The 20,761-nt window shown below is 43.8% G+C and overlaps 1 protein-coding gene across 2 annotated transcripts in view; it reads right to left on the minus strand.

Moving 5' to 3' along the window:
* COX10 (cytochrome c oxidase assembly factor heme A:farnesyltransferase COX10) overlaps nucleotides 1-20,761 on the minus strand; it is a 109,779-nt gene that overhangs the window by 31,170 nt on the left and 57,848 nt on the right. For both annotated transcript variants that reach the window (XM_075111351.1, XM_075111352.1), the window contains exon 5: nucleotides 6,645-6,715. In XM_075111351.1, the coding sequence (XP_074967452.1) occupies nucleotides 6,645-6,715 (71 nt within the window). The remainder of the gene's footprint in view (nucleotides 1-6,644; nucleotides 6,716-20,761) is intronic.

Below are 20,761 nucleotides of genomic sequence, written 5' to 3' on the forward strand. Positions count from 1 at the left end.
TCATTAAACTGTGTTTTAGCCTCAAGGTTCCCCCCCCCCCACCCACCTCTCCATGACGTGGCCATGCCAGAAAAAAAAGAAAAATACCCCGCTGTTCAAAAGGCAAGGACTACATTTTTACAAGCAATTGTACATGTCAAATATATAAAGCTGCTTTTTAAATTTCTTGTTTACCAAATACAGTCAATGACAGCTTCTGGAAAACACAGGGTGGAAAAAAAAAAAGGAAGCCAGCAGGGTGGTGGTGGGGAAGGAATGCATTTACTTGTTTTCAAATAATAAAGCCTGAATACAAGCAGGATAAAAAAATGCTTGAAAAGGCTGCCGTGGTGGTGTCTGCTTTGAATTGTGCCCTGTTTAAACAAGAGGAAAGCCTCCCACTGAAAAAAGAAACATTTTTATCATTCAAAAAGATCTCAGAGCAGTCCCTTTAAAATGAGGTATTTTCTAAACAAAATACTGGAATGTTTCCCTGCAGGGAACGAGCATCTGATCTCTTAAAAATGATTATTCTTGAAGAACTGTAGATTTATGGAGTTTTTGTTTTATTTGTTTTAACTTAAGTAGAATGAAACCTGTCTGAAATGACCACCCAAGGGAGCAGCCCAATCAGCTAAGTAGAGGCTGATCTTTAAATGGGAACCAAAGTTGTACTGAAACCCTTGGGGAGGTTTTAAACTGCTGGCTTAAAACAGGGCTGGCTAAACGCTTAACGCAGGTTTCAGCATAAGCCGAGGACATGGATTTCCTCTCACATCAGTGCAGCTCCACCAGCATCACAGAAACGTTCCTGATTTACGTTAGTGTTAGCAAGCAAAGAATCAAGCTAATTACAGAGAGTTCTCAACAGCGATTACAGGAAGAGTTTTTTTTTTTAATGCACGCGCATTTTTTCAGCACGGATTTGTTTTGTTACACTTTGTAGTAGTAGGACTATTGCCGGCAACCGGGTGGAAAACTCAGCTTTACAAAGAACTAGTGTTGAGTCTCAGTGTGGTTTTGAATAAATAGGGTCAGTCTGATGTGTTGCAATTTTCTATCAGTTTATGAACGTCCAGCTTATACATTTGCAGTTACAACTGCCGTTCATGAACACAGCCATCAGTGAGAAATACTGAGAGATTAGGAGCTCTTTTTGGTCTGATTCTTCAAGAGTTTGGCTTCTAGTTTAAACTGACCAAAGTCAACACTACTCAGAAATGTCAACTAGTAGGAAAAGCGTTACTGCCTCCGTTAACTGCAACAACCAGCAGCTGTGGCCATGAGGAGCGGGAAGCCCAGGTACAGAACACAGCTCCTTGTGCACTGCTAAGTGAGGAGGTTAATGGGATTCTAGGAAGAAATATTTACTAAACAACAGGAAGATTTATTTCTTTGGAAGCATCCAAGGCATTATCTGTGTTCTGCCTTCTCCTGCCAAGTTACAGACTTACGCTTCTGTGCTGGTTTTGGCTGGGATGGAGTTAATTTTCAGCACAGTAGCCCGTACGGGGCGGTGGTTTGGATTCGTGCTGGAGCAGCGTTGATACCGGGGGGATGTTTTCGTTCTTGCTGAGCAGGGCTTACACGGAGTCAAGCCCTTTCCTGCCCCTCACCCCACCCCACCAGCGAGGGGCTGGGGGGCACAAGGGGCTGGGAGGGGGCACGGCCGGGACAGTGACCCCCACTGACCCCAGGGATGTCCCACACCACACGGCGTCAGGCTCAGCACACAGAGCTGGGGGAGGAGGAGGAAGGGGGGACGTTTGGGGTGATGGCGTTTGCCTTCCCAAGTAACCATCACGTGTGATGGAGCCCTGCTGCCCTGGGGATGGCTGAGCACCCCCTGCCCGTGGGGAGGAGGGGATGAATTCCTTGGTTTGCTTTGCTTGAGTGCGCGGCTTTTGCTTTCCCTGTTAAACTGTCTTTATCTCAACCCACGAGTTTTCTCACTTTTACCCCTCCGATCCTCTCCCCCATCCCACCCAGAGTGAGTAGCTGAGCGGGGCTGAGTTGCCAGCTGGGGTTAAACCATGACAACTTCTTAAATGTGCAAGGAAAAGCAAGCTTGAGACTGCAAATATTCTGCATAAGAAGAATATAATTAAATCTATAGCATATTATTCCCATATTGAAGGTTTTTAAGGCAAGCCTGGGTAAAGCCCGGAGCAACCTGGTCTGCCCTCAGAGCTGACCCTGCTGTGAGCAGGACTACAGCTCTCCTGGTGTCCCTTCCAGTCTGAAGCATCCTCTGATGCTGCCTGTGCAATGCTTCCCAGACTAGGTGACACGAAACCTGGAGGTAAAGCCAGGGAGAAACCCCAGCCCCGCTCCCAGGCGGACACTGCAGCCCCTGCTAAGACCAAAGCCAAAGGCTGTAGGACACGGTACAGAGAATAGCTGCAAACCGCAAAACACGGCAGGAGCAGAACTGAAAGGTGTCTACATGGTCGTGAATTAGTTCTTTAGAACATGCTGTTTGATGACTTCTTTTTTGTAAGATGAAAAACTATTGCTGTACAACTAGTAAGTTTTTTATGAGTGCTTAGCCCAGCAGATCCAGCAGTACTGTAAGTTCATAAAAAGAGCTGCTTTTTAAGAAGAGCGTATGAAGTTCTCTGTAGAAGGGCAATCAAAACTGTCACTTTCTACAATATAATGGAGCAGGACACTTGTCATCCTAGAGGCTAAGCTCACTCAGCTACTGCAGCTAATACTAGAGATTTATTTAAGTTAATCCGTAGGAAAATGAAACCTATTACCTTAAAAAGGGGAAAAAAAAATCATATCCAACAGGAAAGCAGGAAAAGCTACTGCCATTTCGGTCGAATCTAAGGTTATGTGAGCACATGAAATATTTTCCTCATCAATGACATAAAAACAATTCATAGCAGGAAAAATAATATCAGCTGTTGTCACAAGGCAAAATGCAAATATGCTCAATGACTTTAACACTGCAGCCTAAGTATGAAGACCATCTCAAGCTGTTTGTATTTCCAAACATGACTTGAGGGGTCAGAGGGGGGAGGAAGACATGTGGGCAGGCTCGAATGATGGATGGCGTTTAGTGGCATGCTGTGTTTGGGTCTACTCTTGTTATTTTTGCAACAGGATGTCTCTGATTACTCTCTGAATAGAGAATAAGGATGGTTACGTCTCATTGCTCAAAGGGAACATTTTTTTCAGAGCCTTACAAATTAAATAGGACACTGTAAAGCAAGCAGTCAATGAACTATCAGGTGCTGTTTGTCACAAGTCTAGCAACAGTGTCAGAAGGCTCCCTGGGGGCACCAGCGGTGGGTTTAGGGCTGGCAAATAAGGTATGTGTACTCTTGTCCTACGTACAGGAGACCCCAGCTCTGCAGAGTCCCTCTATGCCATTGCCTGTACTGTTTGGTCAGGCCAAATGATCTGAAAAATAAACAGTAGGGCATACTAAGCCTCTAGCTAACTATTTCAGCCACGAAGCTGATGCAATATGGAGGGGACTTCACACAGGATGGAGGACAACTGCTTTTCCAAATCCCATCCTTGCAGAGATCTTTGCAGAGCACAGGGTGCTGCCTGGAGCGACGGTCAGGCCAAAGCTGCCTAAGTTAAACACTTCTCGCGTGTCACCAGTAAGATGATGACACCGTGTCCCAGCCAGACCTCAGAGGCCACCACGACGTTCACACCCCACAGTGCGGCCCTGGCCACGGAGCATTTCTTTGAAAGCTACTGAGGTTCCTCACTGGTGCCAAGGGAAACTGAAAGTCCTCGGCAACTTGTAGAAAAGGCTCAGATGTGGGGACTTGGGAACGACGTGAACGCGTATGCAGGGAGAGGAACGCACACAAGTGTTGCCAAGATAGGGGGTTGTGTTGTTTTTTCAAAGTAAAGGCTTCGGGCAGAAAAGAAGGGGGAAGTGTTGGAAGTAAGGTCAGTTAGAACTGACAGTTGATCTTAAGTCTAACTAAACTTGGGGCTGAAACTGCAAATGGAGGCCACAAAGCGAAACACACGGGAATAATTTCTCTACAACAGCGTAACGTTTCCTAATGAGCCAGCTCCATGAACTAGCTTATCTAAAACAGAGGCGCCAGCTCATCCAGGGTCTGGATGACACAGTAACACCAAAGACCTCTCACTGGGAGTTACCAGTTTGATTCTGGCCCAAGTTCAAAGCATCGAAGAATTGTCTTTGTGATGCCACAACCTCTATAAAAAGCGTCCCTGGTCTCAGTGCACTTTCTCAGTGGGCAGAAGTTCACATCAAAGCCACCATCAAAAGCCTTTCCAAGGAGGTGCCGTGAGCCAACAAGATGGAGAGTCAACAACCTCCTCACTCTTCGAAACGGATCTCAAGCGCGGGACTGGACCATACAAAAACTGGTGTGACCCTGCTGCCCCTACTGACTAGTGCTGCAGCAAGGAGTATGCGAAAGAAAAAGGGAAGGGAGAAAGGAGGGAAGGGGAAGGGGGGAAGGGGGGAAGGGGAGAAGGGAATAAAAAGAAAAAGGGAAAGGGAGGGGAAGGGGAGGGGAAAGGGAGGGAAGGGGAAATCACAATATATTTACAAACAGTGCAAACGAAGGCAGATTGTAAAATGATGCCTCGTTTGCACTGGATATCACAGATGATGTAACACAGCAGAATTAACAAAGCACCAAACATTTCATGATATGAAGCATCTAAAGAGAAGAAAACGTCAAAATGCAAATGTCAGACAAATTTTGGGCAAGAACTCTGTACATACCTCAAGCTTTGGATTCCTTCCCAGAGCCAAGACACCAGTCTTTTACATACAATTTATCTGTCTCTTTCTAGTCTGTTTTTGACTAGTTTTAGCATAACTATTTAAGGGTTTTATTTAATCAGCCAGCAAGGAAAGAGTTCAAGGAACACCAGGGAATATGTGGCAAAATATAACAAGGTTAGATCACTTGCACTGGATTATTCTCCTCTCGCACACCGCAGAAGAAATAACCCAGTCAAGGTCTGCGCGTTCAACGGTCTAAAGGGAACAAGACCGGCATTATTCAACGTAAGTGACACTTTAAAGAACTTTAAATTAGCTGTTGACAGTCAGGTAGATAGATTGATGAGTGATTACACAACGTCCCCAACATTACCGTTTTGTGGTGAAAGCAAAATGAAGGGGGGGAAGTAAGAAAATCTGTTAAATATGGTTTTGCCAATCCGTGGTGCGTTCAGATGACAGCGAAGTTCGCTTAAGGACATTGGAAACTTCTAAAACAAATTGCTTTCTCTGAATCAAAAGTTGACAGAAAGTTTCCTAGCTATATTTTTGACTCCAGAAACACTGCAAGCCTTGCTGGTAGGCTATGATTAAAAAAAACCCCACCTTTAAAAAATCCCCCCATCATCTTTCTTTCTAACAAGTGTTCCTGCTTCCAGGCCTGAAGGACCACATGCAAGCGGAGCAGAAGCGCAGCTCCCCTGAACGGCACAATTAAGGCTGACTTAGAGTATGTACAACAGATGCCCTCACTGCAGTGGTCCCTAAAATATGTTTTTGAATAAAATTAACTCAACTCAGGAATCTGTAATTAGCACCACCTTCGAGAACAAATCGGAACAAGTTTATTGAAGGGCTCTAACTATTTACAATGAGAGTGAATTTACCCCCGAGGTTCACTTCACTATTTTGTCTCAATTTTCTTGTAATTCCATCCATCACATTTTTTTCAGTCCTCCAAAGGTGATGGATAAAACACAGAAATAAATAGGCCCAACTGTTCGCAGAAGCCTCAGGGAAAACATAATTTTGTTATAAATAATCCTTGGCACAAATCATGGAAATGCAATACTAAAATTGTTTGTTGAATCATTTATGAATCGGGCCTTCAGTTTTAGTTTGCAAATAAGTTAGAGGGTTTTGTTGATGTTCTTTTTCACTTTGCTTTTTTAGCTGGAAAACAGCCTTTGAGCAACTGAACTGATACATAATCCAGAAAATGGAGTGAATGAAGGATTTTTCATTTTTTTAGGGAATCCTAATGCTAATACAGGGCGCTTTTTTGGAGGGGGGGGAGGGCGAGGGATTTACTTGTGGATGATGATAAACTGAATGATGACAAATTTTTACTCTGCTTTCGTAAGATGCCCCCATTGTGAGTTTTCACTCCAGCTTTATGCTAAGCATCTAGAAAAGAAAGACAACGCGGTGCCTTATAAAACCACGGGGGAAAAAAAAAAAAAAAAGAGTTGCAGATAACTCTGCCAGGAGATTCAAATGAATGTTCGTGACCTAACAGATAAACGTGACTAATAAAAACAAGGTACGCTTTTGTGTTTGTCCTTAGATGTGAGATTTTGAAGATTTGTTGTTACAAACTAATGCAGAAGTTCAGTGGAAGTTAACGGCGTGCTACCACGCTGGGCTGGCGGGCGTCACACATGAAGAAATACCCAACACGAGCGGAAATCCTGCCGTCTTGGGAAATGCAGTAATTTAGAGGGCAGCTGATTACCCCAACTCTCATGTGAAGGTTATAAACACGAAGAAATACCGAAGAACAGAGAGGTGCGTTTCTTCCTTAAAGCCTTTTGTCTGAAATTGCTATTTTTTGTCATCTGAAGAGAGAGAAAAGCTTGGAGATAGATAAAAGCAACGTGAAGACTCATTTCTCATTAGCCGGAGCAGGTGTGCATCGCCTTACCTGATCTGTCCTCGCACCAGTGGTCTGTTTTTTGTCCTGTTCATATTTGAGTCAAACGGAACCTCAAAGAACTGTAATAAAAAAAAAAAAAAAAATCGAAATGAAAGGATGCCGAAAGCATGCCACGCGCAGAATGTGCTGTCTGCATCTGCAGGTGCTTTAATCTCGATTTTTGAAGGTTGAGAAATACACCGAAAATGGCAAACTCCTTTTACGGAGCTTTGATACTCTGCATTAATGCTTTTGGCATCCCCTTAGAAAGAAAATCACCTGGAGGACAAAAATAGTTTGCGCAAGTCCCCAAAAGTTAATCATTTGAAGTAAAGTTTGATTCCAAGTTCTGCTCTCGACCGGTTTGACACAGCTTTTATACAGACACAATTATATATACACAGACACACAGCCCTGCCCCCGGTTTTATATTAATACAAACAGCCTTTGCAAATGTTGCGCTTCTGGTGTTTAAAAGACAAACGCAAAGTTTTTTTTTCAAGATCATCTAACTTCTGAGAACCTACAACCCACCCCAGAATCAATCAACTCTTGTAAAACGCTACTGAAACTGCACTCAGCATCTCGTTCTAGCAGCAGGGAATGAACACACCATATGGTGTTATTTAATGTCACAACCCAATCTGACTTTAAACACCGCCTATGGGAAAATTCAGGCAGCACTGTCTTCCCGCTAGGAACTCCTGCAGGCTTTTGTACGATCCCTTTTACAACGAATGTTACTGGAAGAGCTGAACGCACTTTGCCAACCAGCAAATTGTAAAGCCATTCAGTTTTACGTGAGCAAAATAATAATAAAAATAATAAGCATAAACTCATTTTGAAAAAGAGCAGTATGTATTTGTAGAATTAATATTTGCTACTGATGTTACGTCTGAGGTTTCGGGGTAGGATCCCAATTCTGGCGAACATGTAGGAAAAGTACCATACCAAATTATAACGTCAACAACCAGAGTGACAGCAAGCTCAGCATAGTCAAACTGCAGGCAGATTTAGGGTGACTGTATGGTAAAATCTGTATGATAAAATCTGTGTTATTCCAGCGAGCTGATGCAACCTTTCACACAACAGAAGACAAAATTCACAAACATCTTTGCTGTGACAGTGCCACGTTATGGCCTTGCTGCTTAACGGGGCTGCAATCGCAGGGGAACGCCAGCCGACAGGGACGTCGGGGGCAGCAGGGACCCCACCAGAGCCCTACAGGCACACACCAGGGGACAGACGCTTCGTTCACAGGCACGCAGAGGTTACAGGAACCACCCTTCCCATCTATTACTTCAAAGTAACGACTATATAACGATTTGTGAACCTCTGCTGTTGCTCCCATGTATTGCAAGTGCGGCGGGGATCGGATACCCATGGATCATCCTACCTAACACAGCCTACGATATTCTCTGCTCATGGTGACATTTTTAACCTCAGGTAGAATCATCTTCCCATCAGTTTTAACCGCTCCCAGGAATGATGGTACAAGGAAATCCTGGACGCATATGAGTGAGAGCGAGTGCGTGCACGTGCTCAAGCCCACATGCTAAAGTTACCCTGCTTCAACAAAACTTGCTCACGGCATGCTCTAAAGCCAAGAAATTTGGCAGTGGGCATCATCTTCGTGTTTTGTTATGCCTGTGAAACTGTCCAAACGTGGGAAAGAATGAAACTCAGGTGGGTGGCAGGGAAGAGCGGGGAGAAGGTCAAGGAAGAAGCAGCAGCAGCGCCAGCAAGGGGGCACTGGCTGGGGGACCCCAAACCTGCCAGCCAGCAGCTGTGAAACCCCCTGGAAAAGTGGCTGCCTCGTCCACCTCTAGAGGCTGGCCAACACGGATTAGTGGGTAATTACTGTCGTAAACTCAGCTGAAGCCTGTGCTGCATATTAGAGTCCTCAGTTTGTCCACGATGGATCCAAAAACTACCATGGCTCTGCACGGGAGGAATCCTGCATTTCTCAGTTTGCGTTAAAGGCAGCAGGTTAAATGCTCAGGAGTTGAGAAATACCAAAGCGTGGGAATCGCAATCATTAACACAGCTCTTAATGGCTGCTTCACATCCAATTCACTAAGATTTCTCGCCGCCACGCGTGCGGTGGAGCTGGCTGGGGCTGTGCAGCCTTCAGATGGGTTGCCCTCGGTAAGCCTCCACCCGCAGTAGTTGGATGGACCACCCGAGCCACCAATTCCCACCAACTCTCAAAGCCTTCCAACTGTATTATTAGGATTCCCGAAGCAAACTCGGGCTGCTCAGCCAAGTGTTACTCACGCGGAAGAGGAGGGGACTTCAGGAAGAAAGAGGGTTTGTTATACATCTTTCACTTTGTCAGAGCATTCCGGTACAGCACTAGCCAACTCATTCATTTTTAGACAGGCAGCTAACAGGTTATTTCTCATCCTCTGTTTGTTATGCCTGATCTGCAGTGGCAACGGTCACTCGCAGCTACAGCGAAGCTGGTGCAGACCCCGGTTTAGAAGAAGAGCAGAGAGGAGCCGACGGGGCAGCCACAAGCCCCAAGACACGGAGCCCCGGCAGCTCGTGTCAGAGGGCCAGGTCGGATCCGCACGGCTACAACGCTTCACAAAGGGCCTCCATAGGAAACCACAGCGAGTACCTTCGGAGAAGGGAAGGCGCCCCGTTCGGATCCGAAACCAGTGATTGCTTCTGACAGCTCAGCGTTTTGCTAATGGTTTGTTTCACTGTTATGTTTCAGAGACAATTATGTTAAATGAAGAAAAAATGTCATTTGACATCAGACTGGTAGAGCTGGTGAGCTTCACACCAGCAGTGTGTTGACACTGAAACAACAGAGAGATACAAGGGAAAAAACCTATACAGCTAAAGTATTTTCTCCTGAAAATATTTTGAGCTACGCTCAGTTTTGCTTTGTTTTTGAATACACAAGTTTCCCTTTATTTCTGTTTGCAAAGTCTGCCTGCCGTGAGCTTACTTCCAGTTTATACCTGTGCATGTGAGGAGATTTGGGCTCATCTGAGAGTACTTACGCTTACAGATAAAGGTATTCGGTGTGCAAAGGATAAAATCAAAATAACGCACTGGTTTTAAACTCAGTGTGTCTCAAACATAAAATGACTGAAATGAAGAACAACTGGACATTCAGCACTGTTGAAAGAATTTAAACTTATGCAGTTGAGTTATCAGTATAACCTGACAATACCAAAATCAGGTTACAAAATATTTCCATATATTTAATATTGTAGTTAAGCCCGGAATAGAATATGAATTTTGAGCAAGAAACTTCTCTGCCGAGTTAAGTAGTCAAAAAACATCAGTCGCTGTTGTGTACAGACACGGCTGCTCCCGAAATCAAGATTACTGCATGACTTAAGTCTGAAGTTTTTCGCTTTTTTATATCTGACAAACTGAATAATCTGTTACTGTCAACTGTACGCATGAAACTACATATCCGATTGAACCACAGTTAAGAAAAACCCTTTTATTTGCAATGCCCCAGATTCCTTCGCTGAGCTAGTTGCTATTACATGTCAGCAAGATGCCATTTATCAAACTTTTCCCATTTTGCTCCCAGATGTTCTGAAAAATTCTCTCTCCACTTGGAATTATTTTCCCCTGATATTCTAGAAAAAAAAAGGAAAAAAATGCATCTCAAATATCAATCCACAGGAATGAAAGACTGAACTCAAACATACTATTTCATGCCAGGCCAGCACAGCACAGCCTGTTTTAGCCAAGAGTAAATTCACTAAGATGAATCCCGAAGAAATAAAACTTTAGAAGCACTCAGGAGGCTTTTTCCTCAGGAAGTCTGAATGCATCAGCTCGGCTGGACAAGGCAGAATGCTATCTGCCCTAGGTATGTGGGAAGCCAGCCATCAAAAGGACATCTACAACATCGAAACATCCCTGAGTGACAAAACTTGGCAATGGCTTTCAAGACCCTAGCCTAAATTTTAATCAGTATGCATGAGCATTTAAAACACAATGATGGAAAAAAATAAATCAGGCTAGCTAGTACTTTGTGGTTTATTTCTCTGGCAGGCTCATCAGACTCTTTGTGGAGATCTCATCTAGCTAATAGACAGTAATTATATCTTGAACATCTAACAATTCTTAGATTAGCTGTCACATTACTGCTTATAGCTATTTACACTCGTAGGGCTTTTTTCCTTCAGTTTCTTCATATTGGTTTCCACTTTGTTTTTAAGTGAAACGTTAAAGATTGCTTAATTTCTTCAAGCTACCTCCTGGAAACAGCAGTCAGCGCAGAGGGTAGCTAATCATTCAGACTTCCTGGGGGACACGTAGGTTAATAATTTTATTTGGACTGAGCCAAGATTCCCGTCACATCACCTTGCAGATGGCGTTACACTACGCTGGCGCTTTGAGGACGTACAGGACGCCCTCTTGCTCTTTCCGTATCATCAGTTAAACACCGACACCACCTATTAAGTTTTCAAAGACAGTGGCCTGACTATTTGCAGTTAACTAAGTCAGCGGAGCGGATGGAAAGCCCTGAGCACATGCTGCGTTTGCCACCCGTGGTCATTCCTGCGGGAGAGATTTTAACTGCTGAATTATGACAGTTCAATGCCTTCACTCCTGTTCACACGAACATGCAAATAGAGTCCATTAAGAGGAACAACACGTCATATAGTTTATCAAACGGATCACCCACACTCAGGCTAGTAAACGTCTCTTGTATACTGCTTTGGATTTGGAGCGTAGCAAGCACCAGCCTGGCCCCCGTCCAGGGCCAGCTCTAATCTGTGACACATGGTGGAAACAGCAGCGGCTGAAACAGGCAACCGGTGTTCCGTGTATTGACATAATATTTTACTCTAATGCTAAACACATATTTACATCAGAACCGATAATCCCATGAGCCTAACGACAGAGCAGAACCCTGCTATTAAAAGACAATTTAATTTAAGGCAACTCGGAGGTCTTCCCATCGCAAAACCATCCCTGCGTCTGAGCAGGCTTCCATGTGCTCTCCGGCAGCAGAATTGCCCTCTGGATGTATTTCTTTCTCTCCGAAGACTCCCTGAAGGGCAGCTCAGGTGAACCTAAGGCACTAATGAGTGAATGAGAAGATGAGGCTGTTGCCAAAGAGCAGTCACCTCCTCCTGCACCGAAGTGCCGCCGGTCTCCAAAATCCTTCTGTGCCTTGCTCCGCACCAGGGAGGTGGGGACGAGCCTTGGGGATGGGCGCAGCTGGTGGCCGAAGCCTCTGCTCAGCTAAAATCTCTTGCTAAAGACCCATACAAACATGTTTAACACAATACAAATAATGACCAGTATGACCGGACTCCCCACTTGAGCACTTCACCGAATGTCTACAGCCAGGGGTGACACTGGGCTGTCTTGCAAATAGTAGTCTTGCTGAATTAGATGCTCCTGGGGTTCTCTGATCTCCCCTGTGCTACACTAAGCTCTGATCCTCCTTGGCCTTCTTCAGTATTGCCAAAGAGCAAGCAGTTAACCAGAAACATTGTTGAAACACGCACTGGAACCAAAAAAGGCGCATCAGTCGGGGAGGAGTGGGTGGACCAAAACCTGGCGGAGAGCGCGGTGGCAGAGCGGGGCCTGGATACCTGTAAAATAAACCTGAGGTTTCCTGGGAAGGTGACATCCAGAAAGCCATTCCCCACAGCTGGCCATGCGGCCTCCAAATTCATCAGGTTTTAGCACCAGCCTTTCACATAAAGTGTCCCAATTTTCTCACGTGCTCGAAGGGAAGTTGCTATAAGCAGCACTGGAAACACATCAGACCACGAAGAGTTGACTTCCGTCCTCAGAGACTGCTCCTCCCTTCCGTATTACTTAATTATTTCTACTCCTCATGTTTTCAGTGATTTATCTTACATTGTGATAAAGTAATACATAATTACATAAAAGGAGAAGAAAAACATAACATATAATTTATGGTAAATAAGATCAAAGCCAAGATTATTATTATAGGTTTTCTTCTGGTTTCCTTTCAATCACTTTTATATGAAACCAACAAAGAATAATTAAAGTATATTACAAAGGTCTTTTTATTCAATTGTACACAGATGTGACTATAAAAAAAAAAGGCAAAGGGAAGGATTTTCAAAAGCACTCATGTACTGATCTAACACTATTCTCACTGAAGTCAACGGCAGCTCGACTTCAATGAGAGCAGAGACAGACCGACACTGAGTGATTCTGAAAATCCCACCCTAATTGTACAAACAAGGGAAGGCTTTAGAGATTGCTGGCTTGGAGATTGTATATTTGAGAATCATAAAGGGCACGCAGCACCTGTTTGTCTTCAAGATATGAAAATAAAGCAAGGCAAATATTTTAAGGATTAGAAATGGCTTTTTTTTTTCTTTTTTTTTTTTTTTAAGGCAGTATCTGAAACCCCTCTGGCTCTGCAGTTCCCGGTCTAGCTATAGATCTGCTTTAATATTTTCCATTTCAAAGAGGATTCTAATTAAAAATGAGATTGATGCAAGCCCGAACAATGTTACTTACAGATAGAGAAGGGCAGCTAAGCCCCGAACTGTCATGTCCCAGCAAACCCAAGAAGGGTCCGCTAGGTAAAGCAGCTGCCACAGTTTCATTTCTTATTTTTTTAACAAGTCTTCCACAAAAGACACACTCTTCTTACTAGGCAGTGTTTAGAAGCCCATTGCTGTGTACAGAGAAGAGAACAGGAGGTAACTGCAAAGATGTTGATACCTGTCACTTTGGAAACGTATTTGCAAGGACGGAGAACGCAGAGACTTCAATTAGCAGCGATCTGTCCCCTCAGATTAACGACCTGCCGTGCCGGCTCTGCTTTTCAGCGCTCAGGAGATGACATGTTGCTATCTCCTTGCCCACTTACAAGTGTGTGACTTTCTAGGGATTCCCAGAAACATCCGCTGCCCCCAAAACAGAGATTTTTATTTTAGGCTTTTCATCACCCGTGGTGTTTAAGCGCACTTAGCTGGCAGCAGTGCCCAGAGCCCTCGGCACGCTGCGCTGTGTTTGTTTTCAGCTCATCCAAACCCTTTTCGTGGGTCTGACCAACAAAACAAGCGGTCACGAAACACTTGCAGCTTAGCGGCCTCTTCATCAGCACTTTGGCCAGACAACATCCTTCGGCGATATCAGAAGTACCACGACAAGGACCTAGAAAAGCGCATGACCGCGTTAACACTCAGCAGCGTCAAAGCGACAAGGTCCAAATACCAGAGTGCCTCGTTCCGGCTGCTCCCTCCGCGGGTCCCGCCACGACGGTGAGGATGACGGACGCGTCCTGAAACACGAGGCCTGTAACTGCTGAGGCACAGCTGGAGGAACCGCTGGCACTGCAGGTGTGGGTGCGCTTGTGGCAGTCGCCTGGGTGAAAGCAGCGAGGGTGGAAGGAAAGACCCTGCTACGCCCGGGTATGTCCGAGCATGCTGCAGTACGCAACGAACTAATGAAGTAGGAGAAGATAATTAAGGATTACACAAGGTCTTCAGCTGTATGAATAACTTCAAATGAAATAATGGGGCATTTGCACCAAAATTACTTTATCTACTTTACCCCACACACAATTCTTTTTCTTGTCTTCATCTTTGAAACAAGTTTGCTAGCAGCAATGCATGAAAAAAAAAACCAAACTGGTTCCGTCTCATTTTTTTCAATGCACATGATGGCCAAGACTTGAAATGGGAGAAAAAAATAGAAATCTCCTCTTTTGGTAAACAGGAAACAGGCTGGCTGACCGCTGATGAGCCCTGCTTTTCCCACTGAAATGGTATTTTGCTAAGAAGATACTGTAACAAAAAAGAAATAATAATAAAAATAAAGCCAGGCCCTTATTTAATAAGCTGTTCAATCTTGAAAACTGCTGACATCGAGAGCCACCTAAAATAGCATATTCCCAAGGCCTCACAGAGGTCAGCGACAGCTTCAGGGGAAATGCAAGCTGGATACCGCAGACGGGCTTTCACCTTACGTGATCCACCTTGGAGAAACAGCTTCCATGGGAAGAAATCCTGGCTTCTGGCCAGCTGCCAAAGACTTCTAATAATATTAAATATTTACCATCACCAAGTCCTTTTTATTTATTACACAATTAATGCATCCACGGACAAGCGCTCCCTACACCAAGCCTCCCTCCCTCCAGCCCCACTCAGAGGAGGGCACCGTGTTACCACTTGCCCATCAACACGTTTGGGCTCCTTGAAGTGAAAAGAGCAATTTCCAATGCGGAGACATCCTGCAGTGAATGCCTTCCCAGCCTCTTCTTTTGGACATGGACTTTGTCACTGTTTGGCTCTTCATCTTAAAACAAAAAGTGCTAAAAAATGTGTGTCGGTTCTGAGCCCCCAGTTAGATAAACACCCCCTGCCCTTCCCATGTGCTGACCCAACTGCACCCACAGAACGACCTGATCTGGCCAAAAATATAACTAGTTTCCTCTGGATCTTTGCAGTTTTTGATCTGTGTCACTGGGTCAGGTCACCCTGGACACGAGAGCCGGAGAGGGAAAGGCTGAAGCTGTGACTCAGCTCCCACCGCTGAGCTGGTGCATCACGTACCCCAAGACAGACGCAGCAACACAACGGTGTGTCCCCCATTTAGGGGTTAGACCGCTCTCTCCATCCAGGCTCATGGAGACAAGGCAACACAGCGACACTCACCTCTCAGCATCGTGTTGCCTTGCAATAGTAACGGAAAACTTAAGCTACCCACGCACACTTCAGCGGCTGGACTCTGACCACCCCACATCCGTCACCTCCCCGTGCAGGATTTTTGCAGGTTTCTGGTGATGGATTATAAGCAGAACTCAGATGCAGAGACACATACTTTCTGCTCTTCAGGAACTATTTTATTTCTACATAGTTGAGGGACAATTATTAGAGTTGCAGAAAAATACCACCTTTATGCCTACCAAAATACACCCTGCAAAGCCACCACTTTGCAAAGCCATTTTTATTAAGAGATTCCTTTGCGTTAAATCATATTTGTCACTATGCCAGCATGCCATGACTGCAACGTATAATTTAAAAAACAAACAAAACTTCAAATAACAATCTCTTCGCTGAAGATAGGAATTGCACAAGGTCAGTATCTGGTTTAAGTTACTGTATGTCCTAAAATACACAAGGCCAGGTCCTCTGGACACAGTGCAGCTGCCTTGAGCAATACTGGAGATAAAACCCGATACTGAAGATGGCTTAGACAAATTCCTGTGATGGAATAAAGTTGTTACTTGGGAACTCTTGGGGAAGTATTTCTGCTGCCCAATGCAAGTGCTTAAGTCAACCAGGAGACACACGTCTCCTCCAGATGGCAAGTGAGAGCAAACAGAGGCAGGAGCAGGTCTAATTGAGATGCAAAGCCTTTACTTCTCTCTAGTAACAGAGGGATGCTGAGCTCCTGGCTTCAGCTGGGGCAGTTGTAAAATAGGCAGGTAACAAGGCAGCCCTCTAGACTATCAGTATCAGCTGCTTTTCAGTCCCCTGTGTCTACTAGAGCGAGCTATAAAATCAAGCAGCCTCGCTGCTGCTCTATCCTTGCCCAGGAGATTAGAGCAAGGAAGTAGAAAGGTGAGATTTAAATCACTTCCACACATCTCCTGGCTCCAAACCATGTGCCCAGGATCCAGGTCATTTTAATCAGCTTTCTATAATTTGTCACTCAAATGATAAGAATACTAATCCAATGCAATGTGCTTCCTGCCAGGCACCCAAATATTAATCCATAAACTGTTCTCTTATATCACACGTAGAGGGATTCGCTTTAACTGCTTATGGCTGGCACGTCCTCTTAGCAGTGCTTTCTTACAAGACAGCTAAAAGTAGCAGTGTACATAAAGCAGCCAGCTTGCCTCCTCTTGGCTATGGAAAGGTTATTTATGTAGTTGCACACACATAAATTACTTAATCAAAACATCTTTTAGTTTTGGAAATAAACTAACTTTTGTACTTAAAGTTACTGGCACCTGTGAAAAAGAATTTGCTTTGGTCCATCTGTACTTGGGAAAAGAAAAATCTACAGCTCCTTCTGGCCAAAATATTTTAAAAACCCCCATGAATCCAAAACCCAAAAGAACACAAGGAACGAGGTCTGGGAAAACTCGAATACAGCCAATAAAAAGCCTAAATGTGGACAAGGGTGTAAAGTGGCATCAGCGTTTACTGAAATGCCTCAGAAACACAGTACGATGACATCGCCCAACTGTCGCAGAACTGCTCCGCTGGGCTTACCCACAGCTCAACCCTCCTCACGTTAATGCAATCATTCCTCAAGAGTTAGTCCTTTAAAATATGTAAAGAGTTGGTATCAGGAAGAGTTTCAAGTCACATTTTTACCTATGGTACATTTCGGAAATCTACCGGGTCTACAGGAGAGAATCTACAAGTATCCCCTTTACAATAAACTTTAAAAACAACTTTTCCCTGTAGTTCAGATGGCTGAAAAGAGAGCAAGAAATCTCTGCGGGGGATTTCATGATTTACACTTTGCTGGCAAGAGAACAGCCTCGCTGCTTCTCTCCACCGTGTGCTCTCAGTGCCAAATGGAGTCTGGTTTTTTTATATTCTGAAGAGCTTTAAAAGTTAAGAGATAATATCAAAGGCACCTTGATGAGTGCAATATTGTAACTTCATTTATATTACACCGGCTTTATTTTTTAAAATCTTGGCAATAAAGCGAATTAGGAGAAACCACTCTTCTCTCTCCCATCTGTACAGAGCTTACCAGAAAGCTGTCGATATCCTAATAATATATATTCTTTTTAATTTCACAGACCGCAAAGCAAAGCCACATCTCTGCCAAGGAATGTCATAGTTAGAAAACCTACCAGAAGTCTACAGCTAAAGGCAAAGACACACTTCTGTGAACGGTGGGTTTCAACCAAGGGTCCTCAGGCTGCACAGAAGCGGTTTGTTAAAGACTACCGAGCCAAGCGAGCTGTATACGCGACGCGGCAGGCCGCATCTGTGACATTTTCAGGGCGATCTCTCCTCCTTCTAAGCTATCGCAGCTCCGCTGCTCAAAAGACGTACAAGAGTTGCTCAAAAACTGCATGAAGTTTCTGGTCGAGCCTAAGGATTTTAGCCATAGTAAGTTACTTTTGGTAAGGGATCTCTCTTCACAAAAATGCGATCATAAGCAGAACGTGTAGATCTGCCACACGCAGTAACAAGGTACAATACAGGAACAGCTACCCAAGGTATATTTAATCACTTAGCACCAGCTCTGCAGGTAAAGTCAGGCAACCGCCTACTTACTTTCTTTTTTAAAAGCCTAATGCACAAACTGGGACAATTAACTGAGGATGGCCATCGTTATGCTCTTCTGCCAAGGGCTGGCTGACAAGCCTATACACTGACAAGGCGAGTTACAAAGACACCTCAAACCAAGAATTAGGTCTCACCTTTCCTTCCCCTTCATTACGAATGAAAGTGAAGCAAGAGACTCACGATGACCCGTTAGAAAGCACAAACACCCAAACCTGTTGCAGGGGCATCACATCATCCATCTTTCTAAAGCTGTCAAGAAATGTTTGTCATTCCAGTACTGCTTGCATCTCCCAAACGCTAAGATAACACGCCCATCAATCTCAGCTGGAGTTAAAAGAGGAGTTGAAAAATAAATAGTTCTGAGTCATGTTACTAAGAGGGATTCCACACGCTATTAATTTTAGCTTGGAAACCAATTAAAACACCAAATCAGCATTGCTCCCCTCTCCCCTTTAAAGGTATAATGACCTAGTCGCTTGCGTAAATTTATTTATTTTGCGATAGCGACCCTTTCAAATGCTTTAGGAGCTTAAATAACAATAATTTTAATCCTGCTTCTGGCAACAGGAAAATTTTTGTCACAAGGAGGTCAAAAGATTTGGACAAAGATATAGATTCTATTTTAGAAGGCCATAAAATAAAAGAACAAGAAACATAATGACATATAAGCAAAACTTGTCCTAAGCACTGCCTGAGCACCAACATGATGGAATAAATTGGTGCTTTCCACTCAAAACCTGGGGCAGCCTTCGTCCCCTTCAACCGAACTATGGCTTCTTGCTCACGAGTGCCACCAGCTACGGCAGCACTTCTCCATGTCAAACAATCGAGCGATGCGAGCGTGCAAAACTGCGCAATCCCTCTACAAAAAGGTTGTCGAAGCACGAAGTCAGTGCCCACCCGAGGGGCTCAACGCTCCCGCCCGCCTCCTGGGGCGCATGCAATGGGTACTGCCTCCACCTAGCACTGAACCTGCAGGAGCTTTTTAATATTGACATGGAAATGCCGCTCTTGTCAGATTTGTCTTCCAGGTGCCTCAAATGTCACCTTTGTTTGCTCAGTGCTAGCCCAATATGAAGCTTTCTGAGTACCTATGGGGGGAAAAAAAATAAATAATCAACGCTGCTCCTCAGTGCCCTGATTTCCCCTGGGTGCCAGTATCCACCTGAGAGCTTTTGGGGGACTATTTCACACTCTTTTCTGTCTGGATCCGGATGCTTTGACTAAACAGTTCTCACTAAAGCTGGAGAGTTGGGACTAGTTTTTTATTCAACCACAAGGAAAAAAGAAGGAAAAAAATAAAATCATCTGGATTCAAGAGGAGAGTTGACTGAGGGTCTTCGTACAGGGGTTAAAGCCAGACTCTGCGTCGTGGGAGTTTTTGGGTTCGCCTTCCATGGAACTAAACGATTCTATGATTCTAAACCCAGAATGATGAAAAGACTTTCTGTAATCACTGAAGTACATTATAGTATCTAGTCCTGGATCAAAAACTGTATTTAGGAAAGCAGGAATATATGCATGAGAAGACAAAAGATCGAATGTCTGGCATCGAGGTCCTGCCAATTAGATCAGGTTTTTATTGCTGGCAAGAACATGATAAAACAAAGAATTTCATTCGCTTCTCCCAGAGCCCAGATCAGTATATGATGCTGCCTGCCCAGCTTATCTATGGACAAGCATAAAAAACTTTAAAAAATGAAAAAAAAAAAAGCCACCCTCTCAAGAAAAGACTGTAAAATCAAATCAGTTGCTCTCATGGAAGCTCTTGAAGTAATAATAAAAAAACCCAACACTATGAACTAGAACTAAAATGAACATTGTCGTATTTCTACAACAACAACAAAAAAATCTGCTGAAACATCTACTTTTGGGCCAGATTTCAAATTCTGCAGTGAGGAAAGCCTGTGTATGTACCTGAGAAACACTAACTTTGCAATTCCAAAAACAAGCTTGCAACAAAAAGTTCTTATTGCAAAACAAAAGTACCCATTAAAAGACACTCCTGATGAAAAAAAAACAAACAACCTGCTTTAAAATTCACATCCTACTAAAATTCAGATGAATTTCCCTAGGTAGACAAGTCCTTAAATGTATACCTCCATTTAATTACACTGCAGTTCCTGTGTAGACAAGTCCCAAGATGCTATTACATGATAATCATTAAACATGAAGTGGTGAAATGAATTGCAACATTTAGTAATGCTTCTTATGAACTAAGATTTATAGAGGAAGCATGAAATAAAACTAAAGCAGCACACGGTTACTGTGTATGCATGTTGGACTGGAAAAAAAAGAAGACAGATATGAAGATAGCGATTGAAAATTATGAATAGTTGGGCACAGGCACCCTACCAAAGCTTCTGCTGCAGAAGGTAATGCTCAGCCCACCTACTTAATTAATCTAGGTAATAGGAGTATTAAAATCAGAATGAAATCTAATTACCTTTTACAAGTAATTTAAACACTGAACACATCATGAAAATAATTGACAGAATTGTGCTATTTAGTAAATACAATTTTCTGCTTCGCTCTATGCTTTAGCACTTGTTCAAACCGAGTGGTGGAAGGTTGAAAAGTTGAGTTGTAACTCGCAGTTTCACAATGAAAAAAACAAAAGATCCAGTTCTGAAAAACAATCATCTGCTCATGGCTGCAGAACTTATGCAAATACAAAATACCTCACATTGTGGTCCCAGGGAAAGACCGAGAAAAAAGGAAAAAAGGAGAAAAAAAGACTAAAAGAACTGCAACCAGGCAAAAGAAACTCTGAACGCAAGTGCCTTGTTCCAGCGAAACGCAGCTGGGTTTCCAACTCCTTCACACACCTTGACAGTTTCTCTCCCAACATCCACTCATACAAATAAAGGTTTAACTATACTT

Source organism: Phalacrocorax aristotelis, chromosome 16, assembly GCF_949628215.1.
Source record: "Phalacrocorax aristotelis chromosome 16, bGulAri2.1, whole genome shotgun sequence".
Classification (NCBI taxonomy): domain Eukaryota; kingdom Metazoa; phylum Chordata; class Aves; order Suliformes; family Phalacrocoracidae; genus Phalacrocorax; species Phalacrocorax aristotelis.